The sequence below is a fragment of the Canis lupus genome, chromosome 16 (assembly GCF_048164855.1).
Source record: "Canis lupus baileyi chromosome 16, mCanLup2.hap1, whole genome shotgun sequence".
Taxonomy (NCBI): domain Eukaryota; kingdom Metazoa; phylum Chordata; class Mammalia; order Carnivora; family Canidae; genus Canis; species Canis lupus.
In genome coordinates this window covers 3,849,057-3,873,747 of record NC_132853.1, presented here as the reverse complement: position 1 = coordinate 3,873,747, position 24,691 = coordinate 3,849,057, and the positions used below count along the sequence as shown (strand labels likewise).

Below are 24,691 nucleotides of genomic sequence, written 5' to 3'. Positions count from 1 at the left end.
TCCAGAATCTACCAGTAGCGAGTAGCACTCATTATGAACAGTGGGTTTACAGACTCTGGCCATCCACTCATTCGCCTGGCCCTAGAATAAGCCCTCATTTTAATATAAATCTTCCTTTATAAATCCACTGTGTCCTCAGTATGGCTCCTGTGTCCTGGCCTTTGGGACAGGGTTTTGTGGCACAAGGCTGCCTGAGCCAAGTAGGGAGCGAGCAGCCAGTACGCACCAGAATTTGGTGTGGTGGGCGAATTGGTCTGGTTGTTCTGCACAGCTGCAGCTACTGCATGCGCGGCCGTCACGGCTGTCTTTGCGGCATAGAGGTTGGCTTCTTCCTGAAACTTGCCGATATTCTTCTTGTACCTGATTCGTTTGTTGCCAAACCAGTTGGATACCTACAGATTACAAGGACATGAGTAAAGGGAAAGAGAGGTCAAAAGGGGGAAAAAAAAAAGAGTCAAACCTCCAATAATAACTGTGAGACACCAGAGAGACACCTTGGGAGACATTCTTTTTTTTTTTTTTTTCCCTTGGGAGACATTCAATTCTTAGCTTGCAATCACATCCTGTGGATGGTGCATAATGGTTTTTGGGGTTTGTTTTCTCTCTTCAGAAACCCTGACAGTCAGAATCAATACCACTTCTTAGAGTTAGCAACAGTACTATTAAAGAGGACTGGTGCACTGTTCCTAAAAAGTATTCAGTTGGTATATACCAACTAATATATGAATGACCAGCCCCCCACCCAAAAGTAGCTGAAAACCTAAAGGGGGAACATTTTTGTTAAGTTAGGTAAATAATAAATTTTTGTGAAGGAATGACTTATTCTTTTTGGGTCTGGAATGATTTTGGCAGCTGGACAGTAGAATCATGTTTGGTCTGCTGAAATAACATCAATTAATAATGGATGAATGATCCTTTTGTCTCCTGTCTTGAAGGTACTATGTCTGCCAAGGTGGCTGCTCAAGCTCCTCCAGTTAACACACGAGAAGGTCACAACTTGAAATTTAAGTAATTCCAATAAGGTCAAATGCAAATATAGGGGAGCTGCTCTGATTTCATCAGCTGGAATATACTTAGGTCTTTTACACACAACTTATGATGTCAGCCCGTGCAAATGGAAGAGATTTCTAAAGAGGAGCTTGGCAACAGGAAGATGTCATCACATTTCACTGACAGCAAAATTTTAGCCTGAGATTCCTTGCTCATAGTTATGTGATGTGTTCAGGCACCTGTAGCTGAGCTCTATAAAGAAACTAAAACCCACGCTGCAGTTTATAAAAAGGTACCCGCCTGCTATATAAAAGGCTCTGACCTCTCTTTTGTTAAAGTAACAGTTTAAAAATACTCTTCAATAATTTCTTAATAATCTGTCAAAGGGGCATGTTGCTGTGGTATCAGGCTGTGTGGGGGACTGTTTTATCCTGAACAGCTATTCAGAGGCTCTGAGGAAAAATAAGGAGTGGTGTGAGCCCTCCAACCCAATTTGTGCCAGTGGGTATGCTTATTGACCTTCTCTGCCAATAGTTTAATTGCTTTGGAAACAGAACTCATTCTTCAACCCATGGCAATCATCTTTCCAGAAGAAGCCAGAGAACCCTGGCAAGGAAGCCACGTGAGGAAGACAATATGCCCTTGCTACCGCCCACATGCTGTCTCATAGTGGGGAAACATACTCACTGAGGATCCATGTGGGAACCATGAGCATGAGTTCATCAGACAGAGAGAAGCCAAAACGCACCAGGAAGTAAATATGCTACAGATCAGGACTTCCTAGCTGCTCCTGTTCCACTAGTATACCCCCCACCCTCCTCACCCCTTATGGATCGTATATTGCACTTCCTTCCTTCATACCAAATTTTAGGGGTCATAATAACCATCATTTAATGACTATCTCCCATGTGTCAAGCATTATGCAGAACCCTCTGCATATATTCTCTCATTTAATCTTAATCTCAAGGACTAGGTGGTTGATTGAGGTGGTTATGTAGGCATAACTTAACCTGTCCCAAATTCAATGCCCTTTTTCTTTCCTTGTTTGACCTTTTGGGAGTGTCTGATATGCCAGTGTGTGTGTGTGCATGCATGTGTCTGTGTGTGTGTTCTCCAAAACTCAGCTCTTGGTCCTCTTCTCTCTTCTCCTTGAGCAATCTTATCCACATTGATTTCAATCATTGTCTCTGTGTGTGGATGACTCCCAGAGTTCCATCTCTAGCCCTAACTTCTATGAATTTTGGTTCTTGACTTTAAAGACACTAATATATAAATGTTTGCCACAACCTCCAACTTAATAGGTCTAAAATGGAGTTTATGTGTCCTCTTAACCTGTACCACCTTCTCCGTTTTCTCTTTGCATTCATGGCATCTCTGCCTCTAGAGACGTGGTACTTCCTACCTTACAAAGTCCCTGATTCCCCGTTGGACGATTCTGACAGATATACAGTTCCCTATATAGAACTAAGATCTGGTTCCCTCTCCTTTCTAATCATTGGCTTTAGTTCCAACACCTAGCTGGTGATAATACTAGGTTCTCAAACAGCCCTGAGGGACTGAATTCCACTGGGCGATTGGTATTCTCTGCCCTCCCTTCTTTGAGATCCAAAGGCTTGGGATAGGAGCACATGATCATTGAGTAGGATGTGGTAGTGGGAGGAAGAGCCAGGAGAATGCACAGGGAAGGAGGAAATGAAAACCATAACCAGGTAAAGCTGTAGTTATGGAGAAGACAGCTATCGAGGGGAGACACTGGCAGAATTAGCCACAGACCAGCTGTAGAGGTCAGGGGAGAGGGGGAAGCCAGAGATGATGCTGATGTGGGGCCCAGGCCTCTAAGAACAGGGAGACAGATACTCTGGGAGAAGTCAGTTCAGTGACTGTTAGGGTCATTCCCATATCAGAATTATAGGACTCTAAAAACAAAAGTTCTCACTCAAGACTGAAAAAGGAACATAAAGGTATCTGTTCTGATTATGCTGGTTAAAGCAAGTTCTCTCAGACCCTACCTCATGTTTCACAAGCACATTCTCAGCTCAGAAGGCACACTTAGAGAGCTGGTTTGCAAAAAATTCCTTCAACATACATCACTCCAGTTTGTCTGAATAAGACTGGCAGACCTTCAAAAGAGTTAAATATTGAATATATCTACAGTGTGAAGGGAGATATTCCTGGTTGAGAGGGAATTTGGCATTTCTTAAGTATAATTAATGAAAATTCCCCAACTCTGAATTTAGCAACAAAGGCCCATCTTAGAATTCTCCTCTTCTAAACAATTCTCTGTTGAATTCCATACTTTGTAGTTAATATTACCTTGACAATCAGAGAAGCTATAATACATTAATGAAACCTAGCCTGGAAAATCAGATTACAGCTTTATTAACAGTTTCATAATTGAGGAATCTCTGTACCACTGAAGGGTCTCATCTCCAGATATGCAAGAATCCTGTGTTTATGCATACCCCTGGACCAATCAAACAACAGTCATCACTAATAAAGGTTTATTTAATTCTCACAGTAAAATTTTAATATCACCAGCAGCCTGGGGAAGCTTTAGCAAGTGGATTTGCTTGACATCAGATCGTTTCTATTCTGCTAGTCCCAATACTTCTTAATCTTTAATATCAAGGCAATTAAAATTAATGGCCACTCATCCGAAGCTACTGTGGGCAGTGTTTCCTTGACACCAATTGTTTGATGGGATTACCTAGAGGTTAAACTAACAAGCAAGGTTTAATTGGAAGCAATGAAAGAAGCAGTGATCATACGTTATGTTTAACCTGCATAACCACATCTAAATGAATATCTAAAAATGTTAAACTATTTCTCAAATTAAAATATGCACGTCACATTCTTATATCACAGATTTGGGTATTGCAGCAATCGGCTATTAAGACTATACTGCTGTAACTAAGATCAGTGTAATTAATCTATAAATCGACATCTAAGTTCAGGAATTTCTGTCACCTTTTAGAAACAGATGGGTACAATTAGTTTCAAAAGAACCTCCACCCTCACCCTGTGGGAAGCACCCAAAGCTACAGATCACATGTGTCCCTCCTACACGGTTCTTACAGTAAAGCCAAGCTGTTCACATAGGACAGTAAGTAGAGCAGAGCTTGCTCCATCTCTGAACTAGAATGATCTGTATGTTGGTCCCAGAACAGAAACAGGCAGGAAATTGGTGGAGAGAAAGGGAATATGCTGTCACATGCTTCTCTTTTGAGCCATGTATCAAGGATTCATGACTCTGGACTGTGCAGAAGGTGAAGGGCCAGGCAAGATTTTAAGATCAATTAAAAACAAGAAGAGAGAATAAGAACACAAACACATTCCTCCTTCTACTTATGTTCACTGCTATCAGCTCCCAGATTGTGAGCCTTTGGCAGCTGGGGAAATGAGTAGTGAACATTCTGCAAGCTGCTAATTTTCTGGAGCCCTTCTACAAGGCCAAGAAGTGGCCAAAAAAGCTTCCAGTCTCTCCCATTTACTAGGGCCATGCATTTCCTGAGCTCAATTCAGCAGCAGACTGCCAATCACTTTTAAATAGTCAAATGTTGGGATGCCTGAGTGGCTCAGTCGGTGAAGCATTTGCTTCAGCTCAGGTCATCATCCCAGAGTCCTGGGATTGAGTCCTGCAATGGGTTTCCTGCTTGGCAGGAACAACACAAGTTGCCTCAAATCATACAGCAAAGTGTGATAGGTCCAGGTTTCAACACCAGGGTTCCCCATCAATTTTTTCCTTTTCCATACTAATTGGATGTTTACTGAGTATCTATTACGGTGCCACGAAGAGATAAAAGAATAAACAAACATGTACCTCTACCTGCCTAGAATTTGCAATATGATTATAAAAACAATGCTAGATACTCAAAATAATTTGCAAAAATTGGAGGACAGTAATGATCACACCAAGTTGTGCAGTACAGATTCTAAGCACAGCAGGGATCTGGAGGAAGAGAAGTACCAGCAGGTCTGGGAAGTCAGAGGAGACTTCTGAGGTAATGTGGAGCCTGAAATGGACTCAGCTTCAATTCAACAGCATTTTTATTGAGACTACATATTTCAGAGGCACAAACCTCTAGAAGCTCTGTGGACACAGAGAAGCCAAAAACATCAGTTGCTACCTACCTCTTCCTGCTCTAGAACTTAACTCCTTTTTTTCCTTTTCAATCTCTAAACGCCACTAGCGTAGTGAGAAAGGAAGGAGAAGCCATTATAAAGGAAAAGAGGAACAGAGATCCAAGGAATGTTTCTGAAAGATGTGATGTCTGAGTGAAGGACTAACAGGATAGGACGGTTCCCACTGGTGAGAATCAGGGCACCACAGGGGGCAGGGTGAGTACCAGTGGATGGACATGAGTAAAGGCACTGGAAGGAGCACCAGGCTCTGGCTCCTAAACAGGACCAGGGAGAGCACTCTAGCCAAGGGAAAGCCTGAAGGGGCCCCTGCAGGCTATCTCATGCCTCCCTTTTGCACGGCCTCACTAGGTGGAAGAGAAGTGGAAGGAAAACAAAGGCTGGGCTTGAGATTTCTAGGAAGTGCAGTGGGGAATGGGGTCAGGTGAGGCCACCTGAGGCCAGGGGAGGTGGCATTCCCAGCCAGGTACCTGTCCTGTGTCAGTAGATGGCCCACTTTTTGCTGGAATATTCCCTTAAGAAATTTTGAATTATCAGGTACCTGCTCACATATATTCTGTCCTTTGCACATTTTTTAAGTTGGCATCTATAATTTTTCATTATAAGTTTATAGAGTTGTAAACAATGTTATTTCAGTATGTCGTAAATCTTGACATTTTAAAATAAAACTGCAACACTATTCTTTAAAATGTATCCAACCAAATTTAAATAGCAATTTGATACCCACTATCAATTTCAAAAATACGTAACTTTTCTTTAACAGTCAAAAATTTTGTGTTCTCTTTTGTTCTTAGAAGTGTATTTCCCTTCCATATTCTCCTAATGCAAAACACTTTCATGCTCTGCAAAAGAAATGTATGGAAATTGAAAATTTAAACTGTTTTTATTGCCTGTAATTATAAGGCTCTACATGTTTAATGTATCTTTCTGGATTAAGCTATCATTACAATTTGTCCAAAATTTATCAAAGCAATACAAAGACTTATAAATAAAAGTATTTGTTTTAATTGTCAAAAGTAAAGTGTTTTGTTTTTGTTTTAAATCTAACATGCATTTCTTAATCAGAGGGGTGTAGGATTATAAAGTGCTGATTGAAGGCAGTTTGGTTATTACCAGTATTTTACACAATCCCTTGGTGGGCACCAGAGAGGGTCTCACACTTTGGGACAATGGGTCATCATATAGGATGGGAGTATTCCTTTTTTTTTTTTTTTTTTTAAAGATTTTATTTATTTATTCATGAGAAACACAGAGAGGCAGAGACATAGGCAGAAGGAGAAGCAGGCTCTCTGCAGGAGCCCAATGCGAGACTTGATCCCAGGACCCCAGGGTCACGACCTGAGCCGAAGGCAGATGCTCAACACCTGAGCTACCCAGTTGGAAAAATGGTAAGTGATAAAGTGGAGGAGGGAAAAACCACACAGCGCTTCCACCACAGCAGCTTTCTGAGGCTCATAGATTTTAGGAGAGAGTATATACATATATAAGGAAAGTCAGCCAGTGAAAATCTTAGAACCACCATGCCCTAGTAACCTCTGGAATATCTTCAGCTACTCTGTGGACCATATATACCCTAGTTCAAGACTGCTGCCTTAAGTGAACAGGCTAACTCTGGTTTCATTTTAATTTCTTTGTGTGAGTACAGTGTGGGCACCCCTCTGATGGGGTATGCCTATTAGAGACCTCTGGCTATAAAAATGGTGTTCATTCAGGCAATCACTTCTATGTGTCACCATGACCTTTTGAAGCTAGACAATGAATTTGTCAGCTTCAGGAAATCAAAAACATTCTGATTAAAGAAGAAAATAGAAATAGATATAGTTTACTTAATATTTAGCATAACCTTTCTGGAGAGTAAGCCAACAAATATGCACACACCCTTTGAATCAGTATTACTAGAAGTTATCTCGAGGAAATATGCGGAGATATATGCACAAAGAGATTCCCTATAGTCCTACTTATATTAGAAAAAGAATGTAGATTTATAGCACACCTGTATAATGGAACATGATCATTGATTAAAAATCATATTGAAGAGATGTCTCAGTGGCTCAGTGGTTGAGCATCTGATCTGCCTTTAGCTCAGGTCATGGTTCCAAGGAACCCCACATCAGGTTCCCTGTGAGGAGCCTGCATCTCCCTCTGCCTAGGTCTCTGCCTATCTCTCTTTCTCACACGAATAAATAAATAAAATTAAAAAAAATAATATTGAAGAAGAATATTTATTAACATGGGGAAATATTCACAATATGTTATAAATAGGAGCAAAGGGCATTGTTTTTCTTTCATACAGCATGAGAATTTGGGGGGTAAAAATATTCACATATGCACAGAGAAAAGATTATCAGAACTCACATACTAATCAATATGTGATTATCTTTTAGAGTAGATTTATAAGTAATTTCAATGTATTTTTCTGTGTGTTTTCAAACATCCAAATTGATTTCAGATGAGCAGGTACTGTTTCATTTTAATTAGAAAAATCTACTTTACAATGAAGAAAGAAACCAATCTGCCTCTTAAAAATATCGTTTAGAAGTCATGTAACAATCTCTCAGAGTGTACCAGGCCCTGTGCTTGCCCACACAACCACAGGAATCAACAATCCCATTCCTGTATTCTATCAGGAGGACAAACTTGGCAGGTCCAAGGATTCTTGAAATAATTAAAACCAGACACTTTGTAAATCTCCAGCCATTAAAATTTCCCAGACTGCTTTGAAAACCCCATGTTCAAATTATAAAGCTAAACCATCTACAATGTCTCTACAGTCACTGCAAGGCAGTTTATTAATTAGTTAGCATTAATTGTATCTTACATTTCACATTCTATCACTACATTTATCATTTTAACAACGTTAAATAAAAGAAAAATTATTAAAGACCTAATCTTTAAGATGCAGAAGCGTAGAACTTCAGAGTTCATCTTTAATTTTGCTTCCTTGCATAAAATACATTAGGTAGAAGATAGGCATTAGTTTGGAAAAGCAGCAGCTGACACTAAAACATCATTACTGAGATTAGGAAACTGAGAATTTATGAAGCACAAATCTTAGAAAGATTTGCCATTGCATTTCCCCTGTTTACTTGTGATGCATACTTTATGTACTGTGCCTAATTAAATGCAACAGATTATGAAATGTTGAAATGCCAAGTCGTGTATAATGGAACATGTAGCATATTTACATGGTAAACAATTTTACCTCTAATAAATAGTTTTTCCCTAATCAATATGTTTTCATCCCCCTTATGTGATTCAATTTGAAATGAGGGATGGAAGCCAGATACTGTTCAATTTTTAAAGTTAATGGCGTTAATAAGCTAAATCTCATCCAGTCCTCTCCTTCCCAAGGGCGCGCATTCAGTCAGGTTTATATAAGGAAAGAATGGCTGGACACACTGGAGATAACCATACGTGTGCATTCCCTGGAGAACCCAGAGGGCAGCTGGAGCAAGGGCTTGACAGCCAGACAGACCCTTCTGTGAGTGAATCCCAGCTCTGTGATTTCCTAGCTATGTTACCTTTGTCATGCCATCTAAGGTTCTCCTTTCCTGGTCTGCAAGATGGGATAACATCTACTCTTAAGGGGGCTGTCATGAAAATGAAATGAGAAAATGTTAAAAAACACAGGACTGTGCCTGAAATATACCAGGTACCCCAAAAATGTTACCTTTCCCTTCTCTTAAACAAGCAACAACAACAAACCCTTTGCTGGCTTTGCCTGCTTCTTGTCGTCACTAAGGTCAGGTCACCCTCTTCACAGAGCATTGGATTCTGGGAGAGCCAGTCTATGTTCCCAGTGCTGGCTGGGGCAGGGGTGCAGACTGGCAAGAGGGTAGAGGTATCAGTGAGAGAAGGGAAAAGGGAGTGCTCCTCTGCATAACGGAGCATAATAAACTTCCTACTAAACGTGGGTAACACTCGGACCAAGTGCTACTGTCTGCCACACACCTATGGGCCACTGTTGCACACAAATAGCCGACAGCACTACCTAAGCCTCCTGGTCCCTCCTCACTCCCATCCCAACATAACCACTTGTGAGACAATGCACTGGACCTAGAATTTGTAAGAAACCTGGGTTTGGATCCTATTTTTACCTATATTTATAACAGCAGCCATTACGGTGAGCTCATTATTACATGCATTATCTCATTTAGCCCCCTCAAAGATCCAGGTTCGTAGACTTAAAAACTGAGGTAAGAAAGTTTATGTAACTTGCCTGAGGTCACATAATCATTTTTGTCCTTTTTCCACCATGCTTTATCTAATAGACCTATTTTTTTCTTAGTACTCTGGGTAAATAGTTTATTCAATTTTCTTTATTTGTCATTGTATTAAATGGTTAGGGCTACAAGAGTATGTAATGCAAAGTATTCTGGCTCTTTTATGGTTAAAACATGGGCTAGCCCACAAATCCGAACCATCTTTTTTTCTTTTTTAGAAAGTAAGTTCCAAATTCCCAATAACCGACTTGAAAACCAACTTCTGAAACATAACCCACTTCTAATGGGAGAAGTGAACAAACAGAAATTCAGTTTCCATAATATTTGAAATAATTTAAAACAGATTCACTTGTCAAGTACTACATATATTTTTTTTATTTGAGGCTGTGAAAAATTTTATTGCCATAATGTACTGACACCCTAACAGTTTGGCTTTGCCCTTTCTACTCTATGCATGATAGACTGAATGGCTCATGACATTCACAAAGAGGCTCATATGCAAAAGTATATAAAACGTCAGCCTCCCGGCCACAGTACACAGAAAACAAATGACACCGTTCATCTCCCTAAAACACGTGCTTCGGGGTGCTTCTAAATTACCGCAGACAATGTTTTCAGTTAAAGATTTTTTTCTTTAAAATTACTTCTCTCATTAAAAAAAAATAAAAATGTGTTAGGTGTGCAGTTAAATAGATTCCATGGAAAGCCTGACAGATTTTGAAACCCTGACATCATCAGTGCCTCTCGCGAGCTGCATGGAAAGGTGGGGCCATCTCTTAGGCAACACACCAGCATCCCCAAATTAAAACTCAAAGCACTTTTTAAGTAATAATGAACTAGATATTTTGTCCGGATAAGTTTCACGTAACAGAAAACCTCAGCATTTATTCAGTGTTCTATGTAAAGAAGCCCTATAGCCAAGCCTTCTATGTCATAGAAACACTTATTTATTCAATCACCACTCCCTACTAAATATACATCTCAGTTCTCTTTTCTTTTTAAAAAATCCAGAAGATTTAATTGAATTTATTTAAAATGGTACTACCTACCCTTTCAACATATAGAATTATTTCTCATTGAAAATGAATCACATGCATTTTTAGAATAAAGAATACACCAAGGGTAGATATATTCAGAAACTAAGAATTTAGACACAACCCCGCTTGCCATGCACCCCAGCACCTCTCTGGCTCTCATCTTTATGGTGCCTGTGAAAAGCTAGGGGCCGGGGATAGGGGGCTCCTAGTACACTAGTTTGTCAAAGGCCTGAGCCTCTTTCCTCTTTCTTCTAGAACCTTGACAAGGCTTTGTAGGTATCACATACCCAGCAGGAAAATTCTGATGAATGGGTAACAAATTAGCATTTATTAAGCACTCATGATATACCAGGCCCTGTACTAGGCATTCTACAGATATGATCTCATTAGGCCCTCAAACCTCTGAAAAGATTATCACCATCCAAATTTTACAGGTTGAAAAATGGAGACTTCAGGCTAAATAACTTGCTCAAGGTGACAGTGCTACTTAATAGTGGTGGCATGGCCTGAGTGACTTTTCTGCACTTTTCTATACTGAATGTACAGTCAGGGGGAGTTAAAGTGCCAATTTCTCAAAATAACTAATATGAAAAGACAGTACCACTTTTCAAATAGAACATACGTAACAAAACTTGCTTTTGGTAAAGAACCTGGTGTGCCTGTGGGGCGATGGTCTAAATATCTAATTTTAGAAAGTCAAGAAGGAGAAAAGGAAACGAATTATACTACTTCAAAACTTCTCTCACTTGATCTTTGATCCAGTCACCTGATAATATCCTAGTGAAGTGACCCAATTAGTTTTTTTTTTTTTACCCCTTTTCTACTCCTGAACTTTGAGATTTGTAGGGCAAGTCACAAGCCCAGGCTATTGGCTGATTCTGCCAATGATTCTACCTGTTGGCTCATCACTGGCCACATCATTCATTCCACACTCATATAAAGAGTGCCTGGCAGACAGTGTTCCTCCAAAGCAGTCCCTAACCACCACCATTGACCTCCCAAATCCAGGCTTACCCTCACTGTCATTCTGTCCAGGTCCATATGTCCTCTTGTAATAACAACAGTTGTTAACGGTTATAGAGGGCTTCTTAAGTGCCAAGCACTATTCAAACCATGTCATACATATTAACTCATTAAATCTGCATAACAATCCAGTAAGGCAGGTTCTATTATTTACCCTATTTTATGGATGAAAAAACTGTGGCACAAAGACTTTTAAAAGAAAAAAAGAGGGCAGTCCCGGTGGCTCAGGGGTTTAGCACCGCCTTCGGCCCAGGGGGGGATCCTGGAGACCCCAGATTGAGTCCCACATCAGGCTCCCTGCATGGAGCTTGCTTCTCCCTCTGCCTGTGTCTCTGCCTCTCTCTCTCTCTCTCTCTATGTCTCTCATGAATAAATAAATAACTAAAATCTTTTAAAAAAATTAAAAAAAAAGAAAAAAGAAAGGAAGGAAGGGAGGGAGGGAAGGAGGGAGGGAGGGAGGGAGGGAGGGAGGGAGGGAAAGTGAGAGGGAGGGAGGGAAGAAGGAAGGAAGGAAGGAAGGGAAGGAGGGAAGGAAGAAAGGAAGGAAAAAGTATATACAGTATGGTTCAGAAAGAATATCTGAAAAGAACATGTATATTAAGAAGCATTACAAATATCTAAGGCACTGTTAATTGCCTTTGGGGAGTAGGACTAAGAGTTTGAAGTAGAAGGGAGACTTGAAAGAAACAACTTTTGGTTTTGTTGAGCTCTCCTATATGGTTTTTAAGAATTTTATTAATTTCTGCACTTACATTCATTATTCCTTCCTTCCACTATTTAAATTGAGTGTCCTTTAATACCTTGAGATGAAGTTCTTAACTCACTGATTTTTCAGTCTCCTCACTTTATATACATATTTAAAATATACACACTATACACAATAATATATAATCGTATATTATAAATAACAAATACATATAAGTATATATTAATATTTTATGTATAATACCAACATTATATATATATAATATATATCTAAAGTTATACATTTCCTCTTAAGCATGGGTTTAGCCATATCCCACAGGTGTGGTGAAAGGTGTATTTTCATGATCATTCAGTTAAAATATTTTGCAATTTTCATTGTGGTCTCACTAGCTCATGAGAATACTAAGAAATATATTGTTTCATTTTCAAATAGAATTTCTAGTTATCCTTTTGTTACCGAGTTGGAGTTTAATTCCACTGTACTCAGAAAACATATTCTGTATTAAATTATTTAAAATTTGTTGAGAGGTATTTTACGGCCCAGAATACAGTTAACTTTCAAAATGTTCTGCAAGTACTTAAAAAGAACATGCATTTGTAGTTGTTGAATATAGTGTTCCGCATATATCCATTAAGTTGTTTGCTAATTATGTGGTTCTGAAAGTGTGGTTCTGGAACCATCAGCATCACTTGGGTTCTGCAAATTGTCAGGACCCATTATATATCCTTTGAATTGAATTTCCAGGAACAAGGCCCAGGAATCTGTATTACAAGTTCTCCAGATCATTCTTATGTGTGCTAATATTTCAGAAGCACCTTTCTATGTCCTGATTGTGTGTGTGTGTGTGTTTGGGGGGGGGGGGTTCCAATGTGCAAAAATCTATTGTGATTGTGGACTTACCTATTTTTCCTGAAATTCTGTAAGTTTTGCCTTATGTTTTTTGAGCTTCTGCTATTTTGGTACACACAAATACAGAACCACTGTGTCATTATTATTTAGTGCCTCCCTTCATCTCTAGTAAAACTTTTTGCCTTGATGTGTTTTTTATCTGCTATTAACAGAGAAACACCAATTTTATTTTGGTTACTGTTTATAGGTTATATTTTCCCCCATACTCTTATTTTCATTCTATGTCCTTATGTTTTAGATGTGTCCCTTAGGGGATCCCTGGGTGGCTCAGTAGTTAAGCGCCTGCCTTCGGCCCAGGGCGTGATCCTGGAGTCCTGGGATCGAGTCCCATGTTGAGCTCCCTGCATGGAGCCTGCTTCTTTCTCTGCCTGTGTCTCTGCCTCTCTCTCTCTGTGTCTCTCATGAATAAATAAATAAAATCTTAAAAAGAAAAAAAACAACTGTTAGATGGGTCTCTTAAAGAACACATATAATTAGGTTTCATTTTTATGTCTTACCTGACAATATTTGCCTGAGAGTACTCAATTCATTTATACTTAATGGAATTACTTGTATATTTATTTGGATATAAACTTAACATCTTACTAAGTGCTTCCTATTTGTCCCACTTACCATGCTCTCCCCTCCCCCCCTTCTTGCCTTCTTTTAGATTGCTTATTTTAAAAATCATTCCTTCTTTTTAAGCAATTTTTAAAAAATTGTTTCTTTATTAGTTTAGAAGTTCTACATATATATAAAAGATTTTTATTTATTTATTCATGAGAGATACAGAGAAGAGAGGCAGAAACATAGGCAGAGGGAGAAGTAGGCTTCCACCTGGAGTCTGATGCAGGACTCAATCCCAGGACCATGGGATCATGACCTGAGTCAAATGCAAGACGCTCCACCACTGAGCCACCCAGGCATCCCAAGTTATATATTCTTTTAGTATTCTTTATAGGACTACCCTAGAAATTACACATTCATGACTATCAAAGTCAAACTGGTACTTTTACATTAACTGGTACTTTTATTAGCTTTTGCAGAAAGCACAAGAATGTTTGAACACTTAACTTCCCCTCATAACTTCTGAGGCATTATTGTTATATATTTTAATTCTATACATATTATAAACCAATAGGACATTATTATTATTTTAAACAATCAATATTCATTTATATTCACACACATACATTTACCCTTTGCTTTTCCACCCCTTCCTGCATCTCCCAAACTCTATCTGGTGTTTTTTTTTTTTTTTTTTTTTACTTCTGCATGAAGAGTATTTTTGGTACTTCCTTTCATGAGAAAGGGGTACAAATTTTTATTTCAACTTGTCTATCAAAGGATGTTTCTGGCAGATATGGTATTTTAGGTTGATGTTTAATTTAGTTCATCTCTTTAAAGATATCATTCCACTATATTATGGCTTTATTCTTTTAATTTAGAAATCAGTTGTTAGTCTAACCGCTGCTTCTTTTTGAAGGCAATCTTATTTTCTCTTCTAGCGGCTTTTATTTCAACTGTGATTAGTGTGGATTTCTATATACTTGTTCTGTTTGGGGACTCTAGATTTTCATGAATCTAGGGCTTGGAATCTTCCATCAGTTTTGGAAAGTTATTAGCCTTTACATTTTAAATACTGCTTCTGACCCACTCTTACATTTGCTTCTGGGGCTTCAATTACATTTATGTTAGACTCTTTATCTTATTTTTTAAAGGATTTTACTTATTTATTTGACAGAGAGAAAAAACATAAGCAGGGGGAGCAGCCACCTCCTTATAGAGCAGGGAGCCCAACGTGGGGCTTGATCCCAAGACCCTAGGATCGTGACCTGAGCTAAAGGTAGATGCTAAACCAACTGAGCCACCCAGGTGCCCCAATGTTAGACTTTCTACTGCATCCTCAATGTCCCTATTTTTCTGATTTTCTATCCTACTGTCTCTCCATTTTTTAGGGTTGTTATTTTCTTATGACTCATCATCCCATTCACCAATTCTCACTTCAACTATGTCTAATCTGCTTTTAAATCCATACACTGAAGTCTTGATTTTGGTTACTGTATTTTTGGTTCTAAAATTTCCATTTGAACTTTTTTATGGTTTCCAATCCTCTGACAAAATTCTCCATTTTATCTTTTATTTCTTTAGGTATATTAAGCAGAGTTATTTTATAGTCCATATCTGATCCTTTTATTTTCTAGATTTCTATGGGTTTTTTCTATTTTCTATTGTTTCTATTGGTTTTAGTCCATGTTGCCATGTCTTCTTGTGTGCCTGTTTTTCCCTGCTTATGTGCCCAATGTTGTATTTGCTTTGTTTACAGAAACAGCTTGAAGCCTAGAATGCTGCTATCTTTTTCTATAAAAATCATTTTATTTGCTCTGTCCAGGCACCTACAAGTACTAGCAATCCAATTTCAAGGACTGTGGTATTTTGAAGCAGAATTAAAGTCTCTGTGAGTCTATGTACTTCCATGCACTCTTGGTAGGGTGCAGCCCTAGGAGTCTAAGGCTTCTCTCTGGGAAATAGGTAGCCTCCCCTGGTAGATCCTAGAGAGTTGGACACCAACCCCCTACAAAGTTGTCAAAAGCATTACTTAACCTTTCAGTCTCTTAGTCACTCTCAGAACTAACAAATGACCCAAGGAAATGTCATTTCCCCTGTTATTTTCTTCTCATCTACAAGTTCCTGGACTACATCCTTTTGCACACAAAGGAAATAGTAGACAAAACCAAAAGACAACCCACAGTATGGGAGAAGATATTTGCAAATGTCTTATCAGATAAAGGGCTAGTATCCAAGATCTATAAGAATTTATCAAACTCAACACTCAAAGAACAAATAATCCAATCAAGAAATGGGCAGAAGACATGGATATTTCTCCAAAGAAGACCTACAAATGGACAACAGACATAAAAAAGTGCTCAACATCACTCTGCATTAGGGAAATACAAATCAAAACCACAGTGAGATATCACCTTACACCTGTCAGAATGGCTAAGAGTAACAAGTCAGGAAACAACAGATGCTGGTGAAGATTTAGAGAAAGGGGAACCCTCTTACACTGTTTGTTGGTGGGAATGCAAACTGGTTCAGCCACTGTGGATAACACTGTGGAGGTTCCTCAAAATGTTGAAAATAGAGCTGCCCTATGATCCAGCAATTACCCCACAGATACAAATGTAGTGATCTGAAGGGGCATCTACATCCTTTTGGATTGAACTTAAGTGGATGACTCCCAAGCTACATCTTTAACCTTGACCTTTCTCATAGGTTATACTTCCAAACTGAACATTTTCCAACTGAGATACTGATGGCAATGCAAACCTGGCATAACTATCACAGACCTTTAATTTCCCCTCCATCAAACAAGGATTTTTCCTTTATCAGATACTATTAACACCATCTTTAATTATCTACGCTAAACTCTCTCTCTCTCTCTCTCTCTCTATCATAAATAAATAAAAATTAAAAAAAAAAAAAAAGGGATCCCTGGGTGATGCAGCGGTTTGGCGCCTGCCTTTGGCCCAGGGTGCGATCCTGGAGACCCGGGATCGAATCCCACGTCGGGCTCCCGGTGCATGGAGCCTGCTTCTCCCTCTGCCTGTGTCTCTGCCTCTCTCTCTCTCTCTCTCTCTCTCTCTGTGACTATCATAAATAAATAAAAATTAAAAAAAATTATCTACGCTAAAAACCTCAGCCATCTTGTAATACTCTTTCCTCCTCATATTCATATCCAGTTGTTTACCCAATCTCCAAAATAAAAGTTCTACCTTCAAAGTGCTTTTCAAATTCATCTCTGTTTTCTACTTTCAGTGCCCTAATTTGAATCCTTGTCATTTCTTTCCTGGATTATATCAATAATCTCCTATGTAGTCACTCTCATTTTAGTAGTTTCCCTTTCAAACTGATCTCATACATTGGTGCTAAATTTATCTGTCATAAATCTGATCATACCACCCAACTCAGAAACACTTATCTTCCTTACTTTCCTTTGTAGCACTTATTATATGACATGATATATAATTATATTATTATTCATAAGTATATATAATATTTTATTAATACATACCTCAATTAAGGTATATATTATTCTTCTCTCCTCACTAGAATATAAGCTCCACAAGGACAGAATCTTTTTTGTAGTGACCAAAAATCACTAATTGAATTAATACTGTTGAATAAATTAATGCAGAATAGACATCTAAACTGCTCAACCTCATAAATGTAGGCATAAATGCAGACATCTAAACATCTCCACATCATAATTCCAGACCTTCTCTAATCAGGCTCAATCTTGACTTACTACACCTAAATCATTTCTTAAACAGTCATTGTATGTCAATGTTCTAGACACTGTGCTACGCATTAAGAATATAGTGCTGAATAAGACTGCAGTCTCAATCAACATGGAATTCACCATCTATCAGGGGAACAGCATTAAACAATTCATTACTTAGTGCTTGCTTCAGGAGCACATATACTAAAATTAGAACAATTCAGGGATCCCTGGGTGGCGCAGCGGTTTGGCGCCTGCCTTTGGCCCAGGGCGTGATCCTGGAGACCCGGGATCGAATCCCATATCAGGCTCCCGATGCATGGAGCCTGCTTCTCCCTCTGCCTGTGTCTCTGCCTCTCTCTCTCTCTCTCTCTGACTATCATAAGTAAATAAATAAAAATTAAAAAAAAAAAAAAAGTAAAATTAGAACAATTCATTATTTGGGGTGTCTGGTTAGCTCAGTTGGTGAAATATGAAACTCTTGATCTCAGGGCCCTGAGTTTGAGTCCCACATAGAGTGTAGAGTTCACTTCATTTTTTTTTTTTTTTTAAGATTTTATCTATTTACTTGAGAGAGACAGAGAAAGCACAAGCAGGAGAAGAGGCAGAGGGAGAGGGACAAGCAGACTCCCCGCGGAGCACAGAGCCCATCACAGGGCTCAATTCCAGGACCCTGAGATCATGACCTGAGCCAAAGTCAGATGTTTAACCAACTGAGCCACCCAGGTGCCCCAAAGTTCACTTTAAAAACAAAAGAATTCATTATTTAGTTATAATTGTGATACATGCTATCAAAGAAAAGTATAAGAATCTAGGAGATTATATAATGGAAGATATGAACTCGGAGTATAAGGAATGCTTTCTTGAAGAACTGACATTTGAAGTGAGCTTTGAAAATGCAATAATTAAAATGTTTACACATTTTTGTGGGGGGAGAGGCAGGGTTAGACCATTCCAGGCAGGAGAAATAGGATAAACAGCATAATAATAATTATTATTACATCTTCTCCTTACTCTGTGATAGGCACTCTGCTAGGCACTTTACATATATTATCTCACTGAAATTCCTATAACCTGATAAAGTACATGCTGTTGTTATCCAAATTATACCTATGAGGAAATGAGGCAAGGTGAGGCTGAATGACTTGCCCAGCCAGAGGTCACAGAACAATAAGTTGGGAACCTTCCCAATTCTCTCAGTTGAAAGTAAACCCATTCTTATATCCAAAATGGCACCACATGCCCCTATGCACCCCCTAGGTAAATTTGGTATTCTGTCAGTAACACATTTGTCTGTCTCCTCCAAGAAATCTGACAATTCTTAGGGAGAAGAACACTAACTAATTTACCTTTGTTGCCACAGTGCCAAGCACAATACTTAAATGGGGCACTCAGGACCTGTTGAGTGCATTAGGAGAATAGCCCAAAAGCCCAAATACTTTTGGCTGGATTAAATTAATTTATTTACATTGTAGTTTCTACTCTCAAAATCCATATTCATTTTAGAAAAGTAATATGCTTGTGCATGGCTGACAGAAAAATCAGGAAAGGAGAAGAGAAGCCAAAACACAAGGACAAAGGAAGACCAAGAGCATCTCTGGAGAATGCCAGATCTCCTGGGGTAGGAATTTCACAGAGTCAACATGAGGAGTGAGAAACCAGAGGGCTTGAACTTGGAGCCTGTTCTAATCTGGTACCTTTGTTCTTCGGGCTATATTTTATCAATCTTCTGTTCACTTCTCACTCCCTCCTCTCTATTCTGCTCTGGGCCCCAGGAGGATAACCTGTATACCCTGAGTCTTCTGGTCAAAGGAGGTCAATGCAGGGAGATGAGGAAAAGGTCAGAAAGTACTGTCAGAGCAATCGTTCCTCTGACGCCTTCGTGTAAAACTGTCTTTAGTTAGAGTTTTAGTTACTATCCTTCCAAATACAGCTTCTATGTCTTGGCTGGGTTCTGGTAATCCTTCAGCTCTTCAGGGCAAGGGGTAGGAACAGAACTGAGCATCACTGGCACCGCCCTCTGTGGTTTCCCTGCACTCTGCCCACGCTTCTGGAAATAGTCACTTTATTAAAGTCTCCTCGGATGACTCTAATTTGAATGTGCCATCTGTTTTCTGCTGGGACCCTGCCTGATGTATTGGCCTACTGGTCTGACATGCCTCAGAAAAGCAAGGAACTGGAAAGGTGAGATGCAATGATGAGGGACAGGCATGAGGAGAGACGGCTGGGAATACATGGAAGCAAGAGAAGGCAAAGAGGATAAAATCTGGAGGGACCATGATTCTGATCATGGCTTCTTCTAGGTAGGGGGAATCTCGAAAACTACCACATCTAAGCTGGAAATAGTTTCTCTGTCCTTAGTTTGGGCATCATGATCAAACTAGTGTTAAGAGATTTCCTAAAAAAAAAAAAAAAAAAAGAGCGGGGAGCAATTTAAAATAAATAAAACACCTGATATCACTGGAGCAAACTTTCAGTGCCCTACTAATGACAGCACTATTGTTTGTAGGGAAGATGACAAAAACAGACCAGAGGTCTCTGCTTTCTTTAAACCTCGCAGATACATGCCTTATCTGTACTCTGTTACAGCATCCTCAAAGCTCCCAACTCTTTACAACCTGCTCCTTTGTTCTTTGCACGCTGTTTAATGACGTCTACCTCCACCAGGACACACAAGCAGAGCCTTTATAGAACACAGGGTCTGTAGCCTTCTTTCAAAACAAGTGAAAGAACCGCTTTAACAAAATAGCTGTCTCTTTCCTTCACCTTGTCACCAGTTCACCGGCTGCATACTTACAGTAGAAATCCACTCCTAGCTTCCTGTCTCCTGCCAAAACAACTGAACAGGCCTTTATGGATAGCTGAACAAGATACTGTAATTTGATAGTCATCCCTTTTTTTCCTGCTCTAATTATTATTTTAACGGGCTTCTCCTGATTTTAATAGATTTTTTTTTTAATAAGGAAATCTTACTTACAAATTTTAATTAGCTTACTGAATATTCACTGCTTTGGAATAAGTAGTTTAATGAGTAAGGAGACCTCAGGCTACTAACTAGCCTGGAGTGTCTAAAGTAGCTTAGGGAGAAATGATGCAGCCCTAGTGATAGAAGCCCAGGCTTATGCCTTGCAAACCAGGGCTCTGCAGCTGGGGCCCCAGAGATAGAGGAATCACACTGCCTCTTGCAGGAAAAAAGAAGTAGAAATCCAGTTTCTTGCTTTTTATCAAGAACCTCTGTGTAAGAAGAACCTCCAGTTCTGCCACTCATAAAGACTTGTGACTTTGTGAAACCACTTAACTTCTCTGAACATCAGTCTCTTCATCTGTAAGAGTTAGATAATAATTTTTCTACACTAGACTGTTATAAAAGTGGATCTTGTACACCACTTTAAAAGCTCTAAAATACGTTAGTTGAATGAATGAATGAATGAATGAATGAATGAATCTTAATGTTGCCAATTAATCGCAGTAGTATTTCAGGTTCTCATCTGTTAAAAAAAAAAAGAAAGAAACCAAACCCTCAATCGATTCTTTACAGTACACTTCAATTACAGTAGCAATGAAAAATAAGAGAACATTTTTCATTCTAAAAACACATAGCAGGGAGAGTAGGGCCAGAGTTCTTTAAACTCAAAATTGGAATGAGGAGAACAATAGAATTTTTTGGTGACTTGCTAATTTGAATAATCAATGCAAGTTAGCTCAATTTCAAAAAGTAAAAGCATATTAGTATTTGCTTCACTAATTAAGAATACATGACAATTTAAATATGATTCTCAATGCTTATGACATTTGAAATAATTTCTTCTTTTGTGACTTTTCAGGGTGTTATGTAAAAAATGGGGAACGCCAGCTTATTCAACCAAACCAAGCCTTGGGAAATCAGTCTCAAATTCTGAGCTCAACCTGTAATTCTATGTTAAGGACATTTATAATATGTTACCACAAATTAATGTCAGATTAACATTAACTATAAATTTTTCACTTACTAGTACCTATTTATATAATATATAGCGAACCTAAAAAACTATAATATATGTTAACTTCACATGTCCAAAACCAAACTATTTATCCCTCCCTTCCCCTGAAAAACCTGCTCCTCCCAAAAGCTTCCCCATCCACTTAAAGAAAACTGCATTTTTTTGCCGCTCAAGCCAAAAATGTTCAAATCCTCCTTGATTTTCCTCTTACATCCTACATTTCATCTATTGGTAAACCCTCCTAGCTGTATCTTCACAATTATCTGGAATCCAGCCACTTCTTACCACCTCTACTACAAATATTCTGGTCTAAACCACTGTCATCTTCTGCCTGGATTATTGCAAAGACACCCTAACAGGGGGCTGCTTCTCCTTGACTCCTTTGCATTCTTTAGCTATTAGCCACATGGCTTGCTCATTCTCTTCTTCAATCTTTACCAAAAAATATTTTCCCAGAAAGGGTTTTCTTTACCACTCTATTAAAAATTGCACACTTTACTCCCTGTTCTTCCCTCCTTTTTTTCCTCCATAACACCTACCACTTTATTCTAATTTATCATCTCATTTACTTATTTTATCTGTTTGTACTCTGCCAGGAAAATATAAGTTCCATGAGGGCAGGTTTGATGTTGTATAGGTAGCAAACTTTTTAGTCAAGTGGAATATATATATGCCAAAAAAGGGGCACACATTATAAGTAGAGAGTTTGATGAATTTTCTAAAAAATGAAGATACCCATGAACCATCATTTAGATCAAGAATCATCAGGGTGCCTGGGTGGCTCAGTTGGTTTAGTGTCCGACTTTTGGTTTTGGCTTAGGTCATGATCTCAGGGTCGGGAGATGAAGCTCTGGAAATTTCTTTCTCCCTTTCCGTCTGCTCCCCCAACCCCCTCACTTCGTGTGTGTGTGTGTGTGTGTACACGCGTGCGTGCAAGTGTGCACATGAGCTCTCTCAAATAAATAAATAAAACTTAAAAAAAAAAAAAACCAAAAACATCCCCTTTCAATCACTATTCTCCCAAAGGTAACCACTTTTATCCCGACTTTTAACAGAAGTTCAATTTTGCCTGTTTTTGAACTTTTTAAAAAAAAGTAGTCTCTAGGGGCACCTGGTGACTGGGTTGAGTTCCTGGGGTCCTGGGATTGAGCCCTGAGTCAGGCTCCCTGCTCAGCAGGGAGTCTGCTTCTCCCACTCCCTCTGCCTCTCTCCCCGGCTCATGAGAGAAAGCAAGCAAGCAAGCAAGCAAGCAGGTTCCACGCTCAATGTGGAATTTGAACTCATAACCCCAAGATCAAGAGTCTCATCCTCTGCAATCTGCATTTTTCACTCATTATTACTATGTTTCTAAGATTCACTCAAACTGAGTATATGTAGTTGCAGATCATCCTTTTTCATGGCTATATAGTAACCTGTTATGGGATTATACTGCAATGGATTTATCCATTTCCCCCAATCAATGGACAACTGTCTTATTTCAAGTTTTTTTTTTTTTTGCCATTTCAAACAATGTTACAATGAATGCTCTTAAGATGTCTCTGAAATACATACACAAGAAGTTTTCTTTTTTTTTTTCATAAGTTTTCTAGAGCAATTTCACTTAGAGGTGAAATTATGGATTGAATGGTATATGTATATTCAAATTTATAAGATAATGCCAAAAGTTTTTTAAAGTGGCTATGCTATATCCATTTACATTCTTACCAAGAATATGTAAGAGTTCCTGCTACTGTATATTCTTGCCAACAATGTGTGGACTCGGTATGGTCAAATTTAGGATTTTTCTGCCACAATCTGAGTAATGTAAAATGTTATTTCATCACAGTTCTTGAATCACATTTTCCTGATTATTAATAAGGATCTTCTCATATAATTGACTATTTAGATTTCTTTTGTGAGGTCCTTGTTTGTGTCTTTTGCCTATTTTTCAAATATGTTCTATTTTTCTTAATAATTTGTAGGAATTGGGTGGCTCAGCGGTTTAGCGCCTGCCTTTGGCCCAGGGCGCGATCCTGGAGCCCCAGGATTGAGTTCCACGTCGGGCTCCCGGCATGGAGCCTGCTTCTCCCTCCTCCTGTGTCTCTGCCTCTCTCTCTCTATGTCTATCATAAATAAATAAATAAATAAATAAATAAATAAATAAATAAATAAATCTTAAAAAAAATAATAATTTGTAGGAATTCCTTATGTATTTGGGCTTTTAATCTTGCTTATACACTTATAAATACTTTCTTGGGATCCCTGGGTGGCGCAGCGGTTTGGCGCCTGCCTTTGGCCCAGGGCGCGATCCTGGAGACCCGGGATCGAATCCCACATCGGGCTCCCGGTGCATGGAGCCTGCTTCTCCCTCTGCCTGTGTCTCTGCCTCTCTCTCTCTCTCTCTCTATGTGACTATCATAAATAAATAAAATTTTTTTAAAAAAAATAAATAAATAAATACTTTCTTGTGGTCTGTGAGCTGTCTTCACATTTTAAAAAATATTTTATTGGAAATTATTTCAAACTTGCAAAAAAAAGTTGCAAAAATAAAAACAGTACAAAGAACATCTGTGTATGCCTTTTACTCATATTCACCTTTTACTAAACATTCTGCCCCATTTGTTTGATCATCTGTGTGCACTCATGCATGCACACTCTCTCTCTGTTTATACATGTTTGTGTCTATGTTTACATACATACATGCACACATATATAAACACCCATACACACACATTTTCTTCCTGAACATATGAGAGTAAATTATATACATCATGGTCTTTTATCCCTACATAAATCAGTGTGTATTCCCTAAGATCAGAGATAAGCTCTTATATAACTATAGTACAATTATAAATTATAATTGACTTAATAAATTTAACCCAATATCCTTTATGGTACTTTTTCCCCTTCAGTACAAGATCTAGTCTAGGGTCAGGTATTGAGTTTATTTGTCATGTCTCTATCCTCTTTTATTGTGAAACATTTCCATGGCCTTTCTTTGACATGTTTAAAGAATATTGCTTCCATTCCCCCTTTTTCCTTAACAGAACACTCCTCATTTTGTTTGTCTGATGCTTTCTAGTGATTAGATTCAGGGTACATTCTTAGATGAAACACTACACACAATGTCCACCTGTCCCTCTTTGGTGATGTTGCTTCTAATCACCTGATTAGGATTTTGTTCCATTTCTCTACTCTATAATTGCTTTTTTCTTTTTTTTTAAACCATTGCAACTAACAAAGGGCCTGTGGAGAGCCACTTTAAGATCATTGTCATCAAAATTTCCCCCTAGATTTATTTTCTTTTTTAAGATTTATTTACGGGGTGGGGGGCAGAGACACAGGCAGAGGGAGAAGCAGGCTCCATGCAGGGAGCCCGATGTGGGACTCGATCCTGGGACTCCAGGATCACACCCTGGGCCGAAAGCAGGCGCTAAAACGCT

The 24,691-nt window shown here is 38.8% G+C and overlaps 1 protein-coding gene across 4 annotated transcripts in view; it reads right to left on the bottom strand.

Moving 5' to 3' along the window:
* The window catches only part of PBX3 (PBX homeobox 3), a 230,121-nt gene that overhangs the window by 6,322 nt on the left and 199,108 nt on the right, over positions 1-24,691 (bottom strand). For all 4 annotated transcript variants that reach the window (XM_072777944.1, XM_072777943.1, XM_072777946.1 and 1 more), the window contains exon 6: positions 227-392. In XM_072777944.1, the coding sequence (XP_072634045.1) occupies positions 227-392 (166 nt within the window). The remainder of the gene's footprint in view (positions 1-226; positions 393-24,691) is intronic.